The following is a 24,837-nucleotide window of genomic DNA, read 5'->3' on the forward strand; positions in this document are numbered from 1 at the left end:
GAGAACTCTTTGTTCCCCCCTGATGATTGATATATGCTACAGTCGTGATATTGTCCGACTGGAATCTTATGAATTTGGCCAAAGCCAGCTGAGGCCATGCCTGAAGCGCATTGAATATCGCTCTCAGTTCTAGAATATTTATTGGGAGGAGAGTCTCCTCCTGAGTCCACATACCCTGTGCTTTCAGGGAATTCCAGACTGCACCCCAGCCCAATAGGCTGGCTTCCGTCGTCACTATGACCCATGCTGGCCTGCGGAAACACATTCCCTGGGACAGATGATCCTGTGACAACCACCAAAGAAGAGAGTCTCTGGTCTCTTGATCCAGATTTATCTGAGGAGATAAATTTGCATAATCCCCATTCCACTGATTGAGCATGCATAGTTGCAGTGGTCTGAGATGCCAGCGAGCAAACGGAACTATGTCCATTGCCGCTACCATTAGTCCGATTACCTCCATACACTGAGCCACGGACGGCCGAGGAATGGAATGAAGAGCTTGGCAGGTGGTTAAAATCTTTGATTTCCTGACCTCCGTCATATTTTCATGTCTGAGGGGGCGGAGCCAAGCCGTGCAGGAACATGGCCGCAATCTAAGTCTGCTCCGTAGTTACCTACTCTCTTAGCCTCTATTAACTGCCAGGAATAAAGCATTGGCCTCAAAGAGTTAACCGGAGAGGGATGTGCTGCTGACCCACTAAACCCACTACTAAACCCACTACTCAGAGGAGACAGGAGTCGCATTGGAGAGCGGCACATTCGGGACCTGCTTGATACACCTCCATTGTGAGTTCCCGGTTTTGCCTTCTTTAACCACCGGGGAGCTGACACACATACCTGATCCCTAGGAGACAGAACATCCGCTGGACATTTGGTCCCTTGAGCCGGTCTGACAGAGAATCGCTTCACCGGCCCTGCATGTTTTACGGCCGCCTGTGATGCACGCTGCCCACGTGGTTGAGCCGAGACGCACTGTGACCTGATTGCTTAATGCTGTGTGGCTGATTTGCTTTGCAGGCTGGAGCGGGTGAGATACAGGGATCTTGGGGAGGCTTATTTTTCTAACTCCTAAGTACCTTTGATGGGAGTACAATTGCCACACACAGGAAAGTCCTGAGCCTGGCTGGAAAACGGTCTGGAGTCTGTTAACAGGTCCATCTGTGTATTTAATCTGGGAGATTGATACCACTATCCTATACCTGGGCACTTTACTGCATACATAAAATATAGCACCTGTTATTGGGGTCTACCCACACTTTTTAGTGCCTATCCCTTATGTGAAAGGGCCTTACAATAACCCCCAAAAAACTTCTGAACTAATGGGAACACCTGGGCCCTCTGAGTCTACTAACAGTCAACAAGACCCATTACAGGCCATACAGGCTAAACTGGCATCCCTGCCTTCCAAATCAGATTTGGAGTCGCTTAATTATTTTATAAATTATGAAATGCGTGATCTGAAAAGGGATCTGAATGAGATGGGGGCCAGGATTGACTATCTAGAGGAGGGTCAAGATACTTTAAATAACCTGGTCAGCTCTAACACACAACAATTATCTATACAAGACTCCAAGATGCAGACCCTACAGGACAAAGTAGAGGACTTGGATAATTGGGGCCGCAGGAACAACTTGCGGATCCGTGGTATCCCTGAGGAAGTATTACAAGACCAGTTAAAGGAATATCTTAAGGGGTTATTTCATTTTCTATTACCCAATTCTCCTCTGCTGCTTAACGAAGATATGGATAGACCCCACAGAGCGCTACGCCCTTTGCCTAAGCCTTCCCTACCACCACTGGATGTTATCATTAGGTTCCTACGTTTCACAGCAAAAGAAAACATCTAGCAAGCTGCAAATCTATCAGGACCTCAGTCCGTATTACGATACAAAGGCGCAAGGAAATTAGGTTCATTACAAGCGCCCTGCAAGAGCATCATATAAAATACATATGGGGTTTCCCCTTTTAGCTTAATAATAAACCACAACGGATCCCAGCTCATCTATAAGGACTACAATGATCTCGACCATCTGTCTAGATCACTTAACATTAAATTCAATTCGCCCACAGAAGCCATGATCTCCGCTCCGCCAATGCCACGGGAGCCTGGACCCGCTCGCCCAGATGAACAGAGACCTCAGTGGCACAGAGTCCACCCAAAAAGAAGAAAGACGGATGCCCAACCATCAAGACCTGCTGCACAATAAATGGGACTTATTTTTCTCCACACCATTTGGCTTGTTGGGGCAAGCATTTCTTTGCCCTCTGTTTGTGGAAGGTTTTCTCTTTTGTTGTCCACTGAACATTATGAACCTGTTGAGCTTCCACTCCTGTTGTTGTTATAATTGTTATCCATGAAGTGGAAGAATACTGAGGACTACTTACACTTTGGTGATGTATAAACCTGAATTGTGCATTTATTAAAATGTTTTGTTGTTTACTGGTCCTGTCCGCCCTTTGCTAAAACCTCAGATAGCTTTAGGTTACTAAGTAATGATAACGTTGAATTGTTGTAAAAACACTCTCTATCTTTGAGATAGTGAATTACTGTCAAGTACCCTGTATTATTTACGAATGTAAAGACATCATAAAAGGTAGGCTACCTTCGCAACTAATATATTAATAATTTCTTTAGACATTATCAGGCGCTCTCTATGTATAGAGTCTCTAAAATCAGAGGGCTGTGGGAGTGGCTGGTGATCGCTTGCTTGCATTATTCGCCTACATCTGCTAACCCATGCTTAATCCTAACTTTACTGAAAACTTTAACTGCGGGACATAAGTTGGAAATGTATAATTTTTTCTCTAGGTTATATATGTATCTTCATCAAATATCACACCTGCAATCTTTACTAATAGCTGTGATTTCCGTGGGTCTTGCTGATTGTACATTAGATGCTATGGAACTGAATTTTATGCTTATGTAATCCCGTTTGACCCTGTGGTTCCTATTTACTATTTCGCCTCTCTAGATGTACACAAATATTAGGGCCCTCCCCCTGTAGCCTTAACTGCATCTAGCTATCCAATGCGAAATATGGCTCATAAATAGCTGCGCCCACATATGGCAAACTTTCCCTCATAAATAGGGAGTGCATAGTACTTACCATAGTTACTAGTCCTGCCATACCTTGTACAATTCTAACCTAAGAGTTTGATAGGTGACACTCTTTCCCCCCCAGTAAGGTGTATAGCGGTATGATTTATACACTTAATACAGTTACTATTGTTTATATTTTATATTGTTTAATTTCGTATGTATTTAACATAGGGTTTCATTGCTATGATTGTTTTTCTTTTTATTTCTGTCCAGTCTCGGTAAAGGCACCTTTTCTATTTAACAGAAATGGTGTAGGTGCTTGGTCCATAGAATACACCCTTTTATTCCCAACATAATGGATATTATTCAGACCCAATTTAAGCTAATTTCCCATAACACTAAAGGTCTAAATAGCCCACAAAAAAGATTGATGGCCCTAAGAGATTATAAGAGGAACAGGGGCGATATCATTTTTGTCCAGGAGACCCACTTTAAAAGAGGCCATGAACCCAAGGCCAGCCTCCAGAAATTTGGCAAGATATTCCTCTCTTCTCACAACACTAAACATAATGGAGTGGGTATCTTGGTGAGTGGACGCCTACCGTTTCAGGTGTCAGCCACATATAAAGATAAGGAAGGGAGATATATTATCCTAGTCGGCTATCTCTACCATAAGCCCTTAACATTAGTGAACATTTATGCCCCTAACGTAAATCCCGCCCCTTTCTTCCATTCGCTCAGCAAACAAATATTAGAGGTGGCCAGGGGTAGTTTGGTATTGGGAGGCGACTTTAATCTAGCAGTTGACCCACTCCTGGATTGCTCTACCGGTACGTCTTCAGTTCCCAACAAAACTCTGAGACAGATTAAACAAACCCTTTTACATTGCATGACACATGGCGCCTCCAACACCCAAACGAGAGGGACTACACGTTCTATTCCAACCCATACCAGCTTTACACCAGAATTGACTATATTTTTACAGACATAACCAACTTATCCCGTATCACCGGTACTGAGATTCACCCATTAACCTGGTCTGACCATGCAATGATTAGTTGCCAATTTCAGTGGTCCCCATCTGCTCCCCCCTCACTTAATTGGAGATTTGATGATTCCCTTCTCAGGGATCCCTTGATTCATGCCCAGATACAAAAGACTCTATCAGATTACTTCCAGAGAAACGATACATCTGACGTACATATACATAGCATTTGGAACTCTCATAAATGCGTCAGAGGCGAGCTAATAGCACTCAAGGCCGCTAAGACAAAACAACAACATAATTAAGTTAATTCTTTGCTAGCTGACTTAGCCAAACTTCAGGAGCTACATAAAACATTCTCTTCTAGCACCTCCCTCTTAGACAGTATTACACACAAACGACAATAGCTTTGCCTTCTTTTGGGCACTGAAGCTAAAAAGAAAGCTCTATTTCTGAGAAAGATTTACAATGAAGGGGCTAACAAACAAGGTAGAATGCTGGCTCGCCATCTTAAAAAGAGAACTAATAGGCAATATATAATGGGCATTCGGGGATCAGATGGGGCCACTAGGTCTGCGACCGCTGACATCTCACTAGCTTTTAAAAGTTACTATGATAATTTATACAACATCAGGCGTGACGTAGAAGCCCCCTCCCATGAGGACATTAATGACTACCTATCCAAATTAAACCTCCCTAGATTGTCTGATGAACAAAGGGATGAACTGGACACCCCATTCACTGAGGAGGAGGTTCTGGGAGTTATATCCTCTCTACCATCTGGCAAGGCCCCGGGCCCGGATGGTTTCGGGAACTCTTACTATATCCAATTTAAAGAAATGTTATCCCCATATCTTCTCAGGTACTTCTGTAGTATAGATGAAAATAAGGCCTTCTCCCCGACTTCCCTACGTGCTCATATTTCGATCATCCCCAAACTCAACAAGCCCACTGAAGTAATAGCTAATTATCGCCCGATTTCACTGATAAACACAGACTTAAAGATCTTCGCAAAAATAATTGCAAATTGCATTAATCGATTTCTCCCCGACCTTATACATAACGACCAAGTGGGCTTTGTCCCGGGTCGTGAAGCAAGGGATAATACCGTACACAATATACATTTAATTTGGCACATCTCTAATAATAAAATCCCCACGGTATTAGTTTCAACGGACGCGGAGAAGGCCTTCGACCGTGTCAATTGGTCTTTCCTACGGTTTTGGCTCAACTACTCTACAGCGAATATTTGCACTGAATAATTCGCCAAGTGCCAATATAATAGTTAATGGCTTCTTACCCCCCCCGATAGCAATCAAGAACGTTACACGTCAGGGATGCCCCCTATCTCCCCTACTCTTCGTGCTTCTCATAGAAACTTTCGCCTTTAAAATTAGAAGTAACAGATATTTCCGGAATTACTCTGGGCCAAGATACGTACAAATTATCTCTATTCGCGGATTCTATTTACTCTTAATAACCCAGATGTTTCGATCCCCGGGCTCCTAGCTGAGCTTTCAATTTTCCAAAACCTTGCGGATTTTCTAATAAATCAAAGTAAATCTGAGATCCTAGACTTTGGGCTCCCGGCAAGTTCGGTGACACTTATCAAAAATAATTGTCCGCTCAGATGGTGTGAGGGCGCTTTGAAGTATCTGGGAATCTATCTTCCTCGCTCGTTTGATAAGATATTCCAGGTTAACTTTCTTCCAATTAAATCCACAATAATGCACAATCTGTCATCCTGGAAAGCAAAAAGACTATCTTGGTGGGGTCGGATTAACACCGTTAAAATGAATATTTTCCCTAGACTGCTTTATATTATGGGAGCTCTCCCAATCCCTGTTCCCCCCAAATACCTCCCCCAGGTTCAGAATTTATTCAGTAATTTTGTATGGAATAACAAACCGCCAAGAATCAACAAAAATACCATGTTCTTATCGAAACAACATGGTGGGTTGAGCCTACCCAACCTAGAGAAGTATAGAAACTCTATCTTCCTCCAGAGAATTCTGGATTGGAGGGTGGGAACATCACAGAGAAGATGGGTTCAGCTAGAAAGACAATTGAATCCGGACATCCCGCTCCCTAGCCTATGCTGGTGCTCAGATTTTTCTGAGAAAATGAAGCGGCTCACGAATCCTATTACCAAGGAGACTGCCCTACAATGGGACTTAATCTCCACACGTAATCCATACCTCTCCTCCAATCCTGGCCCTTTGACATCTTTACTACACAACCCAGAATTTTCCCTGACATTACTACCTAATTTGACATCCCCACCCATGACTGTAGAGGACATACCTATACATAGTATAACTGTTAATGAATCTATTTGCAAGCAAGAACAGCTTATAAAGAAGGGATTTGAATGGGCACACAACTGGTTCTCGTACAGACTATTACACAATTATATTTGCACTCATAAGTATAAGAACAATATTACCCGATCTCCCAGGAACCTGGAGAAACTTTACTTAATAGATACCCCAATAAAACACTCCCTTTATATTATATATAAAATATTAATCCAGCCCCCGCCAGGGAACCTACCTTATTCCATCGAGATGTGGGAAAGAGAATTAGGGAAAATAATTCTTCCTCAGACGGCGACCAATATATTTTTGAATACGAAAAAATCCTCTACCTCAGCCTCCATTCTAGAGACCAATTATAAGATTCTACATTGCTGGTATTTAACCCCTCGTAGGCTTCACTGCCTGTTCCCCCTACCAGCAATAAATGTTGGAGATGTGGTCATGTAGGTAGTGGAATGGGGCACATGTGGTGGTGCTCCCAACTAAACCACTATTGGTATGAGGTTATACATGAAGTTGAAACGATCTTGCAGATCTCAATACCTCCAGACCCTCTGATTTGGCTTCTAAATAAGTCCATTAAGCTGCCATGTAGATCCCTATTCCCCCTGTTGCGTATATTTTCACAAATAGCATTAAAGTGTTAATAGCTAGATCATGGAAGACTAAAGACATCCCCACACTGAGTGACTGGCGCGACAAGGTCTCCGAGCTACTGGAACTTGAGGAATATTCTGCCTATAAGAAAAAAAACTACAGACAACTTTATTGTTTTACAAGCTATATGGGACAACTATAAAAGGTCCTTAAACATTTCCCCTCGCTAATAGTTTAACCTATCTGGCACCTAGATAGAAACCATCTGGTTATGATAGCGACATTCCACAATCGCCTACCCTCACTTTATGCATATCATTCCGAGACTGGACACCTTTTATTTTTCTCTTTATTTTCTGGTTATATTTATTTTTATTCTTAATTCATTTTGTTATATTTTAGAGTATTTTGTTGATTCTTCTTATTTCATTTATCTGTTATATTGTTATGTTATAACTTTCCTTTTCATAGCAAAAAAGGAAAAAGACATTGGAGACTGTAGACTTGGGCAAGGCTTGTAACATATTTCATGTTGGTTAATGTGTACTGTATACAGATCTCTTATCAATAAAAAGAATTTAACTAAAATTTTCATGTCTACCGAATCTATCAGAGTTCCCAGAAATGGAACTCTTGTGAGGGGGATAAGTGAACTCTTTTTTACGTTCACCTTCCACCCGTGAGAACTTAGAAAAGGCAACACGATGTCCGTGTGAGATTTGGCTAGTTGGTAAGTTGACGCCTGAATTAAGATATCGTCCAGATAAGGCGCCTCTGCTATGCCCCGCTGCCTTAGAACCGCCAGAAGGGACCCTAGCACCTTTGTGAAAATTCTGGGAGCTGTGGCCAACCCGAAGGGAAGAGCCACAAACTGGTAATGCTTGTCCAGAAAGGTGAACCTGAGGAACTGGTGATGATCTTTGTGGATAGGGATGTGCAGATAGGCATCCTTTAAATCCACGGTGGTCATATATTGACCCTCTTGGATCATTGGTAAAATAGTCCGAATGTCTCCATCTTGAAGGATGGGACTCTGAGAAATTTGTTTAGGATCTTGAGATCTAAGATCGGTTGGAAGGTTCCCTCTTTTTTAAGAACCACAAACAGATTGCAGTAAAACCCCTGCCGCCCCTGTTCTGTTTTTGGAACTGGGCAGATTACTCCCATGGTATATGGGTCTTCTACAAAGCGTAAGAACGCCTCTCTTTTCATCTGGTTTACAGACAATCGAGATAGATGGAACCTCCCCCTTGGAGGGGAATCTTTGAAGTCTAGAAGATATCCCTGGGTCACTATTTCTAAAGCCCAGGAGTCCTGAACGTCTCTTGCCCAAGCCTGAGCAAAGAGAGAAAGTCTGCCCCCTACTAGATCCGGTCCCGGATCGGGGGCTGCCCCTTCATGCTGTCTTGGTGGCAGCAGCGGGCTTCTTGGTCTGTTTACCTTTGTTCCAAGTCTGGTTAGGTCGCCAGACTGACTTGGATTGAGCAAAACTCCCCTCCTGCTTTGCAGCAGGGGAGGAGGTAGAGGGACCACCTTTGAAGTTATCTTATTTGTTTATCCTGAGGAAGGGCATGTAATGTCTGAAATTATCTCTTTCAGTTCAGGCCCGAATAGGGTCTTACCCTTGAAAGGGATGGCTAAAAGTTTAGATTTTGATGATACGTCAGCAAACCAGGACTTAAGCCATAATGCTCTACGCGCTAAAATGGCAAAACCTGAATTCTTTGCCGCTAATTTAGCCAGTTGAAAAGCGGCATCTGTAATGAAAGAATTAGCTAGCTTGAGAGCCCTAATTCTATCCAGAATATCATCTAATGGGGTCTCAACCTGAAGAGCCTCCTCTAGAGCATCGAACCAAAACGCAGCTGCAGTAGTTACAGGAACAATGCACGCTATAGGTTGCAGAAGAAAACCCTGATGAATAAATATTTTCTTTAGAAGACCCTCTAATTTTTTATCCATAGGATCTTTGAAAGCACAACTGTCCTCAATAGGTATAGTTGTACGCTTAGCCAGTGTAGAAATAGCTCCCTCAACCTTAGGGACCGACTGCCAGGCATCCCGAAAGGTGTCTGATATGGGAAACATTTTCGTAAAAGTAGGAGGGGGAGAAAAGGGAATACCTGGTCTATCCCACTCCTTTGTAACAATGTCCGAAATCCTCTTAGGGACCGGAAAATCATCAGTGTAAGTAGGAACTTCTAGATATCTATCCATTTTACACAATTTCTCTGGTGGAATAACAATAGGGTCGCAATCATCCAGAGTCGCTAAAACCTCCCTGAGTAACAAGCGGAGGTGTTCTAGCTTAAATTTAAAAGCCGTCATATCTGAGTCTGTCTGAGGGAACATCTTTCCTGAATCAGAAATCTCTCCCTCAGACACCAGGTCCCTCACCCCCAACTCAGAACATTGTGAGGGTACATCGGAGATGGCTAATAAAGCGTCAGAGGGCTCAGCATTAACTCTCACACCGGACCTACTGCGCATCCCCTGCAACCCAGGCAGCTTAGATAAAACCTCTGTGAGGGAAGTATTCATAACTGCGGCCATATCTTGCAGGGTGAAAGAATTAGACGCACTAGAAGTACTTGGCGTCGCTTGTGCGGGCGTTAATGGTTGTGACACTTGGGGAGAATTAGATGGCATAACCTGATTCCCTTCTGACTGAGAATCATCCTGCGACATACTTTTATCAGCTAAAATATGTTCTTTGCAATTTATTTCCCTCCTTTCTGTGCATGAGGGACACATTTTAAGTGGGGGTTCCACAATGGCTTCCAAACACATTGAACATTGGCTTTCCTATGGCTAGTAATGACCACAAACAGGCTTGAAAACACTTTATTTAGTGAAAAAATAACAATCTTAAAAAACGGTACTGCGCCTTTAAGAGAAAAAAAAGCATACACGTTCTGCAAAACTGCTTTAAATTAATCCAATCGTTTCAATTTATGCAGCTAAGTTTGCCCCACAAGGAAAGGAACACTTAACCCTTACTGTAAAAACCGGATAGTTAATAAAGGTTTAAATCAGGAAAAAAACACCCCCTGCACCTCGCCACAGCCCTGCTGTGGCCCCTACCTGCCCTCAGGGATCTGGAAAACAGGGATGAAGCTTCGATTTGGCCCAATACTTCCACAAGGGCCCACCAGAGTTGGAGCTTGCTGCTTGCCTTGCAAATACAACTGCGCAACTGAGGCGCGAAAATAGGCACCGCCCATCTCACGCGATGTCTCTCAGCCCAAATGAACCGCACCAGAGCGGTCTCAAACTAGCCATGTGGGTTCTTAAACCCAAAAAAGAAGCCAAGTGTACCCTCTAATAAAGCATCAAAAAACTTTACTGCCAAAAACGTTATCAGTACTCCCAGTTCAATAAACGTTTGCCCACAAACATTCCAACTCAGTGTCAACCATTTTTTCTTAGCCCCTATATGCAAGCCTAGTAATACCCCTCTTCTCTTAGGATTACTGCTTACCCTTACCCTCATGGGGAAACTGTCAGCCAATTCTGAAATACCACAGTCTCTCCAGAAAAAAATGACTGAACATACCTCACTGCTATATAGCATGAAAAACGTTCCTCACACTGAAGTTTCTTGTACTCCTCAGCCATTCTGTGGGAACTGCTCTGGATCTTAGTGACAAATGCTAAGATCATTAGCCTCCAGGCAGAAGTCTTCATCCATCTGCTGCCTGAGAGAAAACAGTACGCACCGTTACCATTTAAAATAAAAAACTCTTGCTTGAAGAAAATAAAAACTAACATTTTATCACCTCTTTCACTTTACCCTTCCTAGTACTTAGAGTAGGCAAAGAGAATGAGGGGGGAGGAGCTAAGGGAGGAGCTATATAGACAGCTCTGCTGTGGTGCTCTTTGACACTTCCTTTTAGCAGGAGGATAATATCCCACAAGTAAAGGATGAATCCGTGGACTCGTCGTATCTTATAGAAGAAAAAAAACCTCGACTTAATAGAAGGTTTAAAAAATTTAAATACAGCTCATTGTAAGATTTTTCCTCAGATGTTTTAAGGTTTTGGATGCCTAAAGTATACAAAACCTTTTTTAAGCAAAGGACTAAAATGTTCAAGCTTATACATAAAAGATGTAGACTGTGTCTTGATCAATAAAACACTCCTGATCATAGTAAATGTTCACCTTCAGAAAACAACCTGGGCCATCTGAGTCTGAAAACTATAAGGAAGCTGTTCTGATCTCAAAGATGCAGAAAAACCTGATAAAGTAACTTTAGGATGAGGTTCAGACATAGATCTTTTGCATATGCTTGGAGAAGGCATAGCCACCGCTACTACAGAGAGCACAAACCTTTAAATATTGGAGGTAAATCTGAAACACTACCTTGTATAGCTGAAACAGAGGGAGGACAAGAACAGCATAAAACTGGTAGAATGCTTAATGTGATCCATGTAGGAATTGCAAAATTGTGCTGGTAATAATCCTGCAAAATAGAAAACAAAAATTTTACACTGGCTCTTGCAACACATTTTAAATAATGGTAGGAATAGTTAGACAGTTACTTAAAACTTTAGTGTTAACAAACCGTCTAACGGAAAAATTTAACAAAATTGAGCCTGCAAACTAAAGTAGATTGCGCTGTCAAAAGGCTGGATAATAAAAATTGAGCCATGGTGCGGAAACTAGAATATAAATTAGCCCATATATTTAAAAAAAATAAAAATCACATAACACAGGGCACACTATCTTGTGCGCACAAAACTTAGGTCATATCTCAGTGTGTATAAAATTAATCCAACGTGAGCAAACACAGAGGGCACAAAACAAGACAATGCAAGCTATTAAAGTACATACTAAATATGCCAATACACGCTGTTAAATCATGCACTAAAAAGCCCAATAAGCAAAAAAAAAAAAAAAAAAAAAAAAAAAGAGGCAGAGATGCTATCACTACGTCCACAAAGCTGATGTGCGTTACTATGGCGCACACTAACCATATAAGCACTAAAGCACCAATGCTCAAAACATCTTGAGCATATAACAGAGGATCAGAGGTCCCCATCTGTAGCACAGGGGAAAGCCTTAAGCCATAGTCAAAGTCAGAACAGGATACAAACACTACAGGCATGCAAGACTTACAGATTTTTCAATAGGCTGTTTACTCCTACAGCAGAACCTTAAATATCCCACTTTCTGGTGCAGGCACTGGACACAGATCTTGAGACGTCACAGAGGATGGCAAGAGCACACCTGCATTCTTTCAGTATACTAGAAGCGAGTCATATCTGGGGAAGAATGGCAGCACCCAGGATTCTCATTGGTAATCACCAGGGAGAACAAATCTCAACCATAATGGCCATGCAGAATGCCTCCCACACAACAGGGAGAGCCCGACATCTGGGGCATGTCAGCAAAAAAACGCAGGTGGGAAATTCAAGCAACAGCCTCAATCATTATGCAGTGTAAAAGAAAGGGGATCCAGCTCTGTTGATGCAAAATTATGGTAGGGGAAACTGGTTTACTTTTATTTAGGTAAAATGGGCGTGGTATGTTTCTGTCCATGGCCATCTGGGAAGGGGATCTCTCACCTGATAAGTGTTAACTAGGTAAACCAAGATGAAAACATAAATTTTAATTTAAAATTTATTTTGATGCTATATGTAGTAAGATACAAACCGTGAACTGCAGATTGTGCTCTTTTTCTCCTGTTCGTCTCTTCTTGCTCGCAGCTGCTCCTCTGCTATTATCATCTCCTCTTCCATAGCAGACACTTCTTCCTTTGCACGTCGTTTGTTTTCCTGAAATGTGTTTGTGTAGAATGAAAAGATAATTTATGCTTTCCTGATAAATTCAGTTCTGGATCCATTACTCGTGGAAATTACTCTTCACTACCACTAGGAGGCGGCAAATATTCCCAAACCCCAAGAACTCCAAAAAACCCCTCCCACCTCACCAGTACCTCAGTCTAATGTTAGAAGAGCATACCAAGGAAGAAAAATAATAAGAACAAACAAAATGTATGCTTACCTGATAATTTTTCTTTCATGGCATGGAGAGTACACAAATTCATTCATTACTGTTGGGAATTCAACACCTGGCCACCAGGAGGAGGCAAAGACACCCAGCCAAAGCTAATAAATATCCCTCTCACTTCCCCTACTCCCCCAGTCATTCAGCCGAGGAAATAAGGAAAAGTAGGAGAAATACTAGGGTATAGAGGTGCCAGAAGATTAGGTAAAATGCCGCCTTAAAAAACACAGGGCGGGTTCTTGGACTCTCCATGCCAGGAAAGAAAAGAATTTATCAGGTAAGCATACATTGGGTTTTCTTTCCAATGGCATGGAGAGTGCACAAATTCATTCACTACTGTTAGGAATTCAATACCCAAGCTAGAGAGTACACAGAATGAACAGGGAGGGAATAAGGCAGATAGACCTAAACAGAAGGCACCATCGTTTGAAGCACTTTTCTCCCAAAGAAAAAACCTCAGCTGAGGCAAAAAAACCAATCAACTAGTAAAATCTAGAAAAAGTATGAAAAGAGGACCAAGAAGCCACCTTACAGAATTGTTCCATAGCTGCTTTATTCTTAAAGGCCCAAAAAGGGGACACACACCAGATGGAGTGAGCTGTAATCCACTCAGGAGGCAGCTAACCTCCTCATAAATTCAACAAATTAAACTCCTCAGCCAAAAAGAAAGGGTAGACGTAGAAGCTCTTGAGCCGTGCGCTACCGGCGTACACAACAAAACAAGGAAGAAGAAATCATTGGCAGCATGGAGAAAACATCCAAAGCACACGCCACATCTAGAATGTGCAACAAAAACTCCTTCTGATAGAAGGATTAGGATACCAGGAAGGGACTACAATCTCCAGATTTAAATTGCAGTCAGGGACCACCTTAAAGGGACAGTTCATCCAAAAAATGTCTCCCCTTTTGTTCGCAATGATCCATTTTACCTGCTGTAGTGTATTAAATTGTTTACAAGTAGCTCCTTTACTCCTATTTCGGCATATGAAATAGCTGATATAGCCTGTGGTATCACAACCTATACTAAAAGTTTTGATACTGGAGTATATGCTATTGACAGACTATGTAAACACAGCCAGCAGAAGAAATTACACTCTCAGTGGGGTGTAGGATAGTTTATGTAATAAAATGCTAATTTTCCATTGTTCTTTCTAAGTATTGAGCTTTGGTTTACAAACAGATAGAAGATAAGGAAGCAAGTCTGTGTAAATAATAGTGATAACATAATGAGATATGATATTAGCTGGAAGTTCAGCCCATTGGAATAGGCTGTGGTTTAAAAGCACAAAACCAGCTAATTCATATACATAAATAAACCTGAAAATGCAAATTCCTATACATTTTATACTCTGCAGCTGGTATAACAAGTCATTGAAAATACATTAATTGGGAAACAATTTTACGGTGTACTGTCCCTTTAAGTAGAAAAAACAATTTGATATTATTCGCATGGAGAACTAGTTAAGGGCATCACACTGTAGGCAGATAATTCTGAAAAGCAACAAGCTTAAGAAATAGCCAACATAAAACAAAACTTTCCAAGAAAAAACTTTAATAACAACAGAATGCCCAGACTCAAACGGAGCTTAAGGCTCCAAGAAGAAAACAACAGGATCAAGCACGGGCCTGAAACTAATCAGGGCCTGAAAAAAAACTGAATGTCCAGGGACTAGCAAGGACCTTGAACTAGTAGACAAACCTGTCTCCAAACCTCTTGGAGAAAACACAGATATCAGAGAAAAGTCTCACCTTGAGAAAAGGGAAAAACCCCAGCCTCGTACCCAGAAAGGTAGGAGAGACACACCTACGATACAATCGACGAGACACTGGCTCACGAGTCTGGATCATAGTATCACTGACCATGTCCGAAAAACCTGTTTTAGACAGGGATAGACAATCAAGCACTACACAGATAGCCTCAGAGAATCTAGATATTAGAAAAGTAATGGACCTTGAAGAGAAGGTCCACTCTCTGAGGCAACCCACAGAGGAAAGACATCTTCACAAGATCTGAGAAACCAAGACCTGCGTGGCCAAGCTGAGCAATAAGGAACTTCAAGACTCCTTCCTGATTGATATGGGCTATGACTCCAGTAATAGGAGAAAAACAGAGGGAACAATAAAAAGGATGGAACCTCCAAGGAACTGCAAACACATCCACCATACTGCTTAACCAAAAGCTTGCAACCTAGAATTAAATTCAATATTGCCCCAGCATATGCTAATTTGTTCATGAATGAATTTGAAGAGAAGATAGTCTATGAAAATAAGAAGTTCTTTGAACTGGGTGCCGTATGGTGGCGTTTGATAGATGACATTTTTGGCATATAGTGGGTTGACATCGGATCCCTTAAAAAGTAAATTTATGCTTACCTGATAAATTGATTTCTTCTATTGTACGACAAGTCCACGGATTCATCCTTTACTTGTGGAATATTATCCTCCTGCTAACAGGAAGTGGCAAAGAGCACCACAGCAGAGCTGTCTATATAGCTCCTCCCTTAGCTCCACCCCCCCGTCATTCGACCGAAGGTAGAGGAAGAAAAGGGAGAAACTAAAAGGTGCAGCGGTGACTGAAGTTTAAAATAAAAAATAAAAATAATATGTCTTAAAATGACAGGGCGGGCCGTGGACTCGTCGTACCATAGAAGAAATCAATTTATCAGGTAAGCATACATTTACTTTTCTTCTATAAGGTACGACGAGTCCACAGATTCATCCTTTACTTGTGGGATACAATACCAAAGCTACAGGACACAGATGAACGGGGGGGGCAAGACAGATGGTTAAACAGAAGGCACCACTGCTTGAAGAACTTTTCTCCCAAAAATAGCCTCGGAAGAAGCAAAAGTATCAAATTTGTAAAATTTGGAAAAGGTATGAAGCGAAGACCAAGTCGCAGCCTTACAAATCTGTTCAACAGAAGCATCATTTTTAAAAGCCCATGTGGAAGCCACCGCTCTAGTAGAGTGAGCTGTAATCCTTTCAGGAGGCTGCTGTCCAGCAGTCTCCTATGCCAAACAGATGATGCTTTTCAGCCAAAAAGAAAGAGGTGTAGCCGTAGCTTTTTGACCTCTACGTTTTCCAGAATAGACAACAAAAAAAGAAGATGTTTGACGGAAATCTTTGGTTGCTTGTAAGTAAAACTTCAAAGCACGAACCACGTCCAAGTTTGGCAACAAACGCTCCTTCTTAGAGGAAGGATTAGGACACAGAGAAGGAACAACAATTTCCTGATTGATATTTCTATTAGTAACAACCTTAGGAAGGAATCCAGGTTTGGTACGCAAAACCACCTTATCAGCATGGAAAACAAGATAAGGCAAGTCGTATTGCAATGCAGATAGTTCGGAAACTCTTCTAGCCAAAGAGATAGCAACTAAAAACAGAACTTTCCAAGATAGAAGCTTAATATCTATGGCATGCATAAGTTCAAACGGAAACCCCTTGAAGAACTAAATTCAAACTCCATGGCGGAGCAACAGGTTTAAACACAGGCTTGATTCTAACTAAAGCCTTACAGAACGACTGAACGTCTGGAACGCTTGTGTAGTAGAATTGATAAAGCAGATATCTGTCCCTTTAAGGATCTAGCTGATAGCCCCTTCTCCAATCCTTCTTGGAGAAAAGACAAAATCCTAGGAATCCTGATCTAACTCCATGAGTAGCATTTGGATTCGCACCAATAAAGATATTTATGCCATATCTTATGATAAATTTTCCTAGTGGCAGGCTTTCGAGCCTGAATCAAGGTATCTATGACAGACTCAGAGAAACCCCGCTTGGATAAAATCAAGCGTTCAATCTCCAAGCAGTCAGCCGCAGAGAAACTAGATTTGGATGCTGGAACGGACCTTGAATCAGAAGGTCATGTCTCAGTGGCAGAGTCCATGGTGGAAGAGATGACATGTCCACCAGGTCTGCATACCAAGTCCTGCGTGGCCACGCAGGTGCTATCAAAATCACAGAAGCTCTCTCCTGTTTGATTCTGGCAATCAAACGAGGAAGGAGAGGAAATGGTGGAAACACATAAGCCAGGTTGAACGACCAGGGTACAGCGAGAGCATCTATCAGTACTGCCTGAGGATCCCTTGACCTGGACCCGTAACAAGGAAGTTTGGTGTTCTGACGAGACGCCATCAGATCCAATTCTGTTGTGCCCCATTGCTGAATCAATTGTGCAAACACCTCCGGATGGAGTTCCCATTCTCCCGGATGAAAAGTCTGATGACTTAGAAAATCCGCTTCCCAGGTCTCCACTACTGGGATATAGATTACTGATAGATGGCAAGAGTGAGTCTCTGCCCATCGAATGATTTTGGAAACCTCTATCATCACTAGAGAACTCTTTGTTCCCCCTGATGATTGATATATGCTACAATCGTGATATTGTCCGACTGGAATCTTATGAATCTGGCCGAAGCCAGCTGAGGCCACGCCTGAGGCGCGTTGAATATCGCTCTCAGTTCTAGAATATTTATCGGGAGGAGAGCCTCCTCCTGAGTCCACAAACCCTGTGCTTTAAGGGAATTCCAGACTGCACCCCAGCCCAAAAGGTGGGGGTCTGTCGTCACTATGACCCACGCTGGCCTGCGGAAACACATTCCCCGGGACAGATGATCCTGTGACAACCACCAAAGAAGAGAGTCTCTGGTCTCTTGATCCAGATTTATCCGAGGAGATAAATCTGCATAATCCCCATTCCACTGTTTGAGCATGCATAGTTGCAGTGGTCTGAGATGCAAGCGAGCATACGGAACTATGTCCATTGCTGCTACCATTAGTCCGATTACCTCCATACACTGAGCCACTGACGGCCGAGGAATCGAATGAAGAGCTCGGCAGGTGGTTAGAAGCTTTGATTTCCTGACCTCCGTCAGAAAAATTTTCATGTCCACCGAATCTATAAGAGTTCCCAGGAATGGAACTCTTGTGAGAGGGATAAGTGAACTCTTTTTTTACGTTCACCTTCCACCCGTGAGATCTTAGAAAAGCCAACACGATGTCCGTGTGAGACCTGGCTAGTTGGTAAGTCGAAGCCTGAATTAAGATATCGTCCAGATAAGGCGCCACTGCTATGCCCCTCGGCCTTAGAACCACCAGAAGGGACCCTAGCACCTTTGTGAAAATTCTGGGAGCTGTGGCCAACCCGAAGGGAAGAGCCACAAACTGGTAATGCTTGTCCAGAAAGGTGAACCTGAGGAACTGGTGATGATCTTTGTGGATAGGGATATGTAGATACGCATCCTTTAAGTCCACGGTGGTCATATATTGACCCTCCTGGATCATTAGTAAAATAGTCCGAATGGTCTCCATCTTGAAGGATGGGACTCTGAGGAATTTGTTTAGGATTTTGAGATCTAAAATTGGTCTGAAGGTTCCCTCTTTTTTGGGAACCACAAACAGATTGGAGTAAAACCCCTGCCCCTGTTCTGCTTTCGGAACTGGGCGGATTACTCCCATGGTATATAGGTCTTTTACACAGCGTAAGAACGCCTCTCTTTTTGTCTGGTTTGCAGACAATTGAGAAAGATGGAATCTCCCCCTTGGAAGAGAATCTTTGAAATCTAGAAGATACCCCTGGGTTACGATTTCTAAAGCCCAGGAGTCCTGAACGTCTCTTGCCCAAGCCTGAGCAAAGAGAGAAAGTCTGCCCCCTACTAGATCCGGTCCCGGATCGGGGGCTACCCCTTCATGCTGTCTTGGTGGCAGCAGCGGGCTTCTTGGCCAGTTTACCTTTGTTCCAAATCTGGTTAGGTCTCCAGACTGACTTGGATTGAGCAAAATTACCCTCTGATTTTGCAGCAGGGGAAGAGGTAGAGGGACCACCCTTGAAGTTTCGAAAGGAACGAAAATTATTTTGTTTGGTCCTCACTTATTTGTCTTATCCTGAGGAAGGGCCTTTTCCTCCAGTGATGTCTGAAATGATCTCTTTCAGTGCAGGTCCGAATAGCAGCGGGCTTCTTGGCCTGTTTACCTTTGTTCCAAGTCTGGTTAGGTCGCCAGACTGACTTGGATTGAGCAAAACTCCCCTCCTGCTTTGCAGCAGGGGAGGAGGTAGAGGGACCACCTTTGAAGTTTCGAAAGGAACGAAAATTATTTTGTTTGGTCCTTATCTTATTTGTTTATCCTGAGGAAGGGCATGTAATGTCTGAAATTATCTCTTTCAGTTCAGGCCCGAATAGGGTCTTACCCTTGAAAGGGATGGCTAAAAGTTTAGATTTTGATGACACATCAGCAGACCAGGATTTAAGCCATAACGCTCTATGCGCTAAAATGGCAAAACCTGAATTATTTGCCGATTATTTAGCCAGTTGAAAAGCAGCATCTGTAATGAAAGAATTAGCTAGCTTGAGAGCCCTAATTCTATCCAGAATATCATCTAATGGGGTCTCAACCTGAAGAGCCTCCTCCAGAGCCTCGAACCAAAAAGCAGCTGCAGTAGTTACAGGAACAATGCACGCTATAGGTTGGAGAAGAAAACCCTGATTATCAAATATTTTCTTTAGGAGACCCTCTCATTTTTTATCCATAGGATCTTTGAAAGCACAACTGTCCTCAATAGGTATAGTTGTACGCTTAGCCAGGGTAGAAATAGCTCCCTCCACCTTAGGGACCGTCTGCCACGAGTCCCGCATGGTGTCTGATATGGGAAACATTTTCTTAAAAGTAGGAGGGGGAGCGAACGGAATACCTGGTCTATCCCACTCCTTAGTAACAATGTCCGAAATCCTCTTAGGGACCGGAAAAACATCAGTGTAGGCAGGAACCTCTAGAAATCTGTCCATTTTACACAATTTCTCTGGAACTACAATAGGGTCACAATCATCCAGATTCGCTAAAACCTCCCTGAGCAACAAGCGGAGGTGTTCTAGCTTAAAATTTAAAAGCCGTCATATCTGAGTCTGTCTGAGGGAACATCTTTCCTGTATCAGAGGTCTCTCCCTCAGACAGCAAATCCCTCACCCCCAACTCAGAACATTGTGAGGGTACATCGGATATGGCTAATAAAGCGTCAGAGGGCTCAGCATTTGTTCTCACACCAGACCTACTGCGCTTCCCCTGCAACCCAGGCAGCTTAGATAAAACCTCTGTGAGGGTAGTATTCATAACTGCGGCCATATCTTGCAGGGTGAAAGAATAAGACGCACTAGAAGTACTTGGCGTCGCTTGTGCGGGCGTTAATGGCTGTGACACTTGGGGAGAATTAGATGGCATACCCTGATTCCCTTCTGACTGAGAATCATCCTGCGACATACTTTTAGTAGCTAAAATATGTTCTTTGCAATTTATTGACCTTTCAGTGCATGAGGGACACATTCTAAGTGGGGGTTCCACAATCGCTTCTAAACATATTGAACATTGACTTTCCTCAATGTCAGACATGTTGAACAGGCTAGTAATGACTACAAACAAGCTTGAAAACACTTTATTTAGTGAAAAAATAACAATCTTAAAAAACGGTACTGCGCCTTTAAGAGAAAAAAAAGCATACACGTTCTGCAAAACTGCTTTAAAATACACCAAATTTTTCAAATTTTTGATAGCAGACTCAATATGTGTAGTTAAGTTTGCCCCACAAGAAAATTTAACATTTAACCCTTTATTGTGCAAACCGGATTGAAAATAAGGCCTAAATACGGAAAAACATAATTTATGTAAGAACTTACCTGATAAATTCATTTCTTTCATATTAGCAAGAGTCCATGAGCTAGTGACGTATGGGATATACATTCCTACCAGGAGGGGCAAAGTTTCCCAAACCTTAAAATGCCTATAAATACACCCCTCACCACACCCACAATTCAGTTTAACGAATAGCCAAGAAGTGGGGTGATAAGAAAAAAGTGCGAAAGCATATAAAATAAGGAATTGGAATAATTGTGCTTTATACAAAAAAATCATAACCACCACAAAAAAGGGCGGGCCTCATGGACACTTGCTAATATGAAAGAAATTAATTTATCAGGTAAGTTCTTACATAAATTATGTTTTCTTTCATGTAATTAGCAAGAGTCCATGAGCTAGTGAGGTATGGGATAATGACTACCCAAGATGTGGATCTTTCCACACAAGAGTCACTAGAGAGGGAGGGATAAAATAAAGACAGCCAATTCCTGCTGAAAATAATCCACACCCAAAATAAAGTTTAATGAAAAACATAAGCAGAAGATTCAAACTGAAACCACTGCCTGAAGTATTTTTCTACCAAAAACTGCTTCAGAAGAAGAAAACACATCAAAATGGTAGAATTTAGAAAAAGTATGCAAAGAGGACCAAGTTGCTGCTTTGCAAATCTGATCAATCAAAGCTTCATTCCTAAACGCCCAGGAAGTAGAAACTGACCTAGTAGAATGAACTGTAATCCTTCGAGGCGGAATTTTACCCGACTCGACATAGGCATGATGAAATAAAGATTTCAACCAAGATGCCAAAGAAATGGCAGAAGCTTTCTGGCCTTTTCTAGAACCGGAAAAGATGACAAATAGACTAGAAGTCTTTCGGAAAGACTTAGTAGCTTAAACATAATAATACAAAGCTCTAACAGCATCCAAAGAATGCAATGATTTCTCCTTAGAATTCATAGGATTAGGACATAATGAAGGAACCACAATTTCAAAAGAAGTTCGCAGCCCCGCCTTATCCTGATGAAAAATCAGAAAAGGAGACTCACAAGAAAGAGCAGATAATTCAGAGACTCTTCTGGCAGAAGAGATGGCCAAAAGAAACAAAACTTTCCAAGAAAGTAATATAACGACCAAAGAATGCATGGGTTCAAAAGGAGGAGCTTGAAAAGCCCCCAGAACCAAATTCAAACTCCAAGGAGGAGAAATTGACTTAATGACAGGTTTTATACGAACCAAAGTTTGTACAAAACAATGAAATATCAGGAAGATTAGCAATCCTTCTGTGAAAAAAGAACAGAAAGAGCAGAGATTTGTCCTTTCAAGGAACTTGCGGACAAACCTTTATCTAAACCATCCTGAAGAAACTGAAAAATTCTCGGTATTCAAAAAGAATGCCAAGAAAAAATGATGAGAAAGACACTAAGAAATATAAGTCTTCCAGACTCTGTAATATATCTCTCTAGATACAGATTTACGAGCCTGTCACATAGTATTAATCACAGAGTCAGAGAAACCTTCTTTGACCAAGAATCAAGCGTTCAAACTCCATACCTTAAAATTTAAGGATTTGAGATCCTGATGGAAAAAAGGACTTTGCGACAGAAAGTCTGGTCTTAACGGAAGAGTCCACAGCTGGCAAGAGGCCATCCGGACAAGATCTGCATACCAAAACCTGTGAGACCATGCTGGAGCTACCAGCAGGACAAACGAGCATACCTTTAGAATCTTGGAGAATACACTTGGAAGAAGAACTAGAGGCGGAAAGATATAGGCAGGATGATACTTCCAAGGAAGTGATAATGTATCCACTGCTTCCGCCCGAGGATCCCGGGATCTGGACAGATACCAGGGAAGTTTCTTGTTTAGATGAGAAGCCATCAGATCTATTTCTGGGAGTTCCCACATTTGAACAATCTGAAGCAATACCTCTGGGTGAAGAGACCATTCGCCCGGATGCAACGTTTGGCGACTGAGATAATCCGCTTCCCAATTGTCTATACCTGGGATATGAACAGCAGAGATTAGACAGGAGCTGGATTCCGCCCAAACCAAAATTCGAGATACTTCTTTCATAGCCAGAGGACTGTGAGTCCCTCCTTGATGATTGATGTATGCCACAGCTGTGACATTGTCTATCTGAAAACAAATGAACAACTCTCTCTTCAGAAGAGGCCAAGACTGAAGAGCTCTGAAAATTGCACTGAGTTCAAAATATTGATCGGTAATCTCACCTCCTGAGATTCCCAAACCCCTTGTGCCGTCAGAGACCCCCAACCTGTAAGACTTGCATCTGTTGAGATTATAGTCCAGGTCGGAAGAACAAAGAAGCCCCCTGAACTAAACGATGGTGAACTGTCCACCATGTCATAGAGTGTCGTATAATCGGTTTAAAGATATTAATTGAGATATCTTTGTGTAATCCCTGCACCACTGGTTCAGCATACAGAGCTGAAGAGGTCGCATGTGAAAACGAGCAAAGGAGATCGCATCCGATGCGGCAGTCCTAAGACCTAAAATTTCCATGCATAAGGCTACCAAAGGGAATGATTGTGACTGAAGGTTTTGACAAGCTGATATCAATGTTAAATTTCTCTTATCTGACAAGGACAGGGTCATAGACACTGAATCTATCTGGAAACCTAAAAAGGTTACCCTTGTCTGAGGAAACAATGAACAGAATGGTAAATTGATCCTCCAACCATGATCTTGAAGAAACAACACAAGTCGATTCGTATGAGATTCTGCGAAAATGTGAAGACTGAGCAAGTACCAAGATATCGTCCAAATAAGGAAATACCAAAACCCTGTTCTCTGATTACAGACAGAAGGGCACCGAGAACCTTTGAAAAAAATTCTTGGAGCTGACGCTAGGCCAAACGGTAGAGCCACAAAACTGGTAATGCTTGTCTAAAAAGAGAATCTCAGAAACTAAAAGTGATCTGGATGAATCGGAATATGCAGATATACATCCTGTAAATCTATTGTAGACATATAATGCCCTTGCAAAACAAAAGGCAGGATAGTCCTACAGTTACCATCTTGAATGTTGGTATCCTTACATAACGATTCAATATAGATAGATCCGGAACTGGTCTGAAGGAATTGACCTTCTTTGGTACAATGAAGAGATAGAATAAAACCCCAGCCCCTGTTCCAGAACTGGAACTGGCATAATTACTCCAGCCAACTCTAGATCTGAAACACATTTCAGAAATGCTGAGCCTTTGCTGTGTTTACTGGGACACGGGAAAGAAAAAAATCTCTTTGCAGGAGGCCTTAACTTGAAGCCAATTCTGTACCTTTCTGAAACAATGTTCTGAAACCAGAGATTGTGAACGGAATTGATCCAAATTTCTTTGAAGAAAACATAAACTGCCCCATACCAGCTGAGCTGGAATGAGGGCCGCACCTTCATGGGTAATTAGGAGCTGGCTATAGGTTTCTATAAGGCTTGGATATATTCCAAACTGGAAAAGGTTTCCAAACTGATACCGCTCCTGAGGATGAAGGACCAGGCTTTTGTTCCTCGTTGTGAGGAAAGGAACGAAAATGATTATTAGACCTAAATTTACCTTAGATTTTTTATCCTTTGGTAAAAAAGTTCCCTTCCCTCCAGTAACAGTTGAGATAATAGAATCCAACTGAAAATCGAATAATTTATTACCCTGGAAAGAAAGGGAAAGCAAAGTTGACTTAGAAGACATATCAGCATTCCAAGTTTTAAGCCATAAAGCTTTTCTAGCTAAAATAGCTAGAGACATATACCTGACATCAACTCTAATGATATCAAAAGATGGTATCACAAATAAAATTATTAGCATGTTATAGAATAATAATAATGCTATAAAATTAAGATCTGTTACTTGTTGCGCTAAAGCTTCTAACCAAAAAGTTGAAGCTGCAGCAACATCCGCTAAAAATATAGCAGGTCTAAGAAGATTACCTGAACATAAGTAAGCTTTTCTTAGAAAGGATTCAATTTTCCTATCTAAAGGATCCTTAAATGAAGTACTATCTGCCATAGGAATAGTAGTACGTTTAGCAGGAGTAGAGACAGCCCCATTAACCTTAGAGATTTTGTCCCAAAACTCTAATCTGTCAGATGGCACAGGATATAATTGCTTAAACGTTTAGAAGGAGTAAAAGAATTACCCAAATTATTCCATTCCCTGGAAATTACTTCAGAAATAGCATCAGGGAGAGAAAACACTTCTGGAATAACTACAGGAGATTTAAAAACCTTATTTAAACGTTTAGATT

At 41.9% G+C, this 24,837-nt stretch overlaps 1 protein-coding gene across 2 annotated transcripts in view; it reads right to left on the reverse strand.

Moving 5' to 3' along the window:
• DHX38 (DEAH-box helicase 38) overlaps nucleotides 1-24,837 on the reverse strand; it is a 757,289-nt gene that overhangs the window by 70,969 nt on the left and 661,483 nt on the right. Inside the window, exons 25-26 of one of the 2 annotated variants that reach the window (XR_008400173.1) lie at nucleotides 12,596-12,717; nucleotides 11,303-11,402 (exon numbers count right to left, since the gene is read on the reverse strand). Coding sequence is in view for 1 of the 2 variants with exons in the window: in XM_053699448.1 (XP_053555423.1) it covers nucleotides 12,596-12,717 (122 nt within the window). In the remaining variant the exon portion in view is untranslated. The remainder of the gene's footprint in view (nucleotides 1-11,302; nucleotides 11,403-12,595; nucleotides 12,718-24,837) is intronic. The other variant, XM_053699448.1, reaches the window with a different exon arrangement.

This window comes from Bombina bombina, chromosome 1 (genome assembly GCF_027579735.1).
Source record: "Bombina bombina isolate aBomBom1 chromosome 1, aBomBom1.pri, whole genome shotgun sequence".
NCBI lineage: Eukaryota > Metazoa > Chordata > Amphibia > Anura > Bombinatoridae > Bombina > Bombina bombina.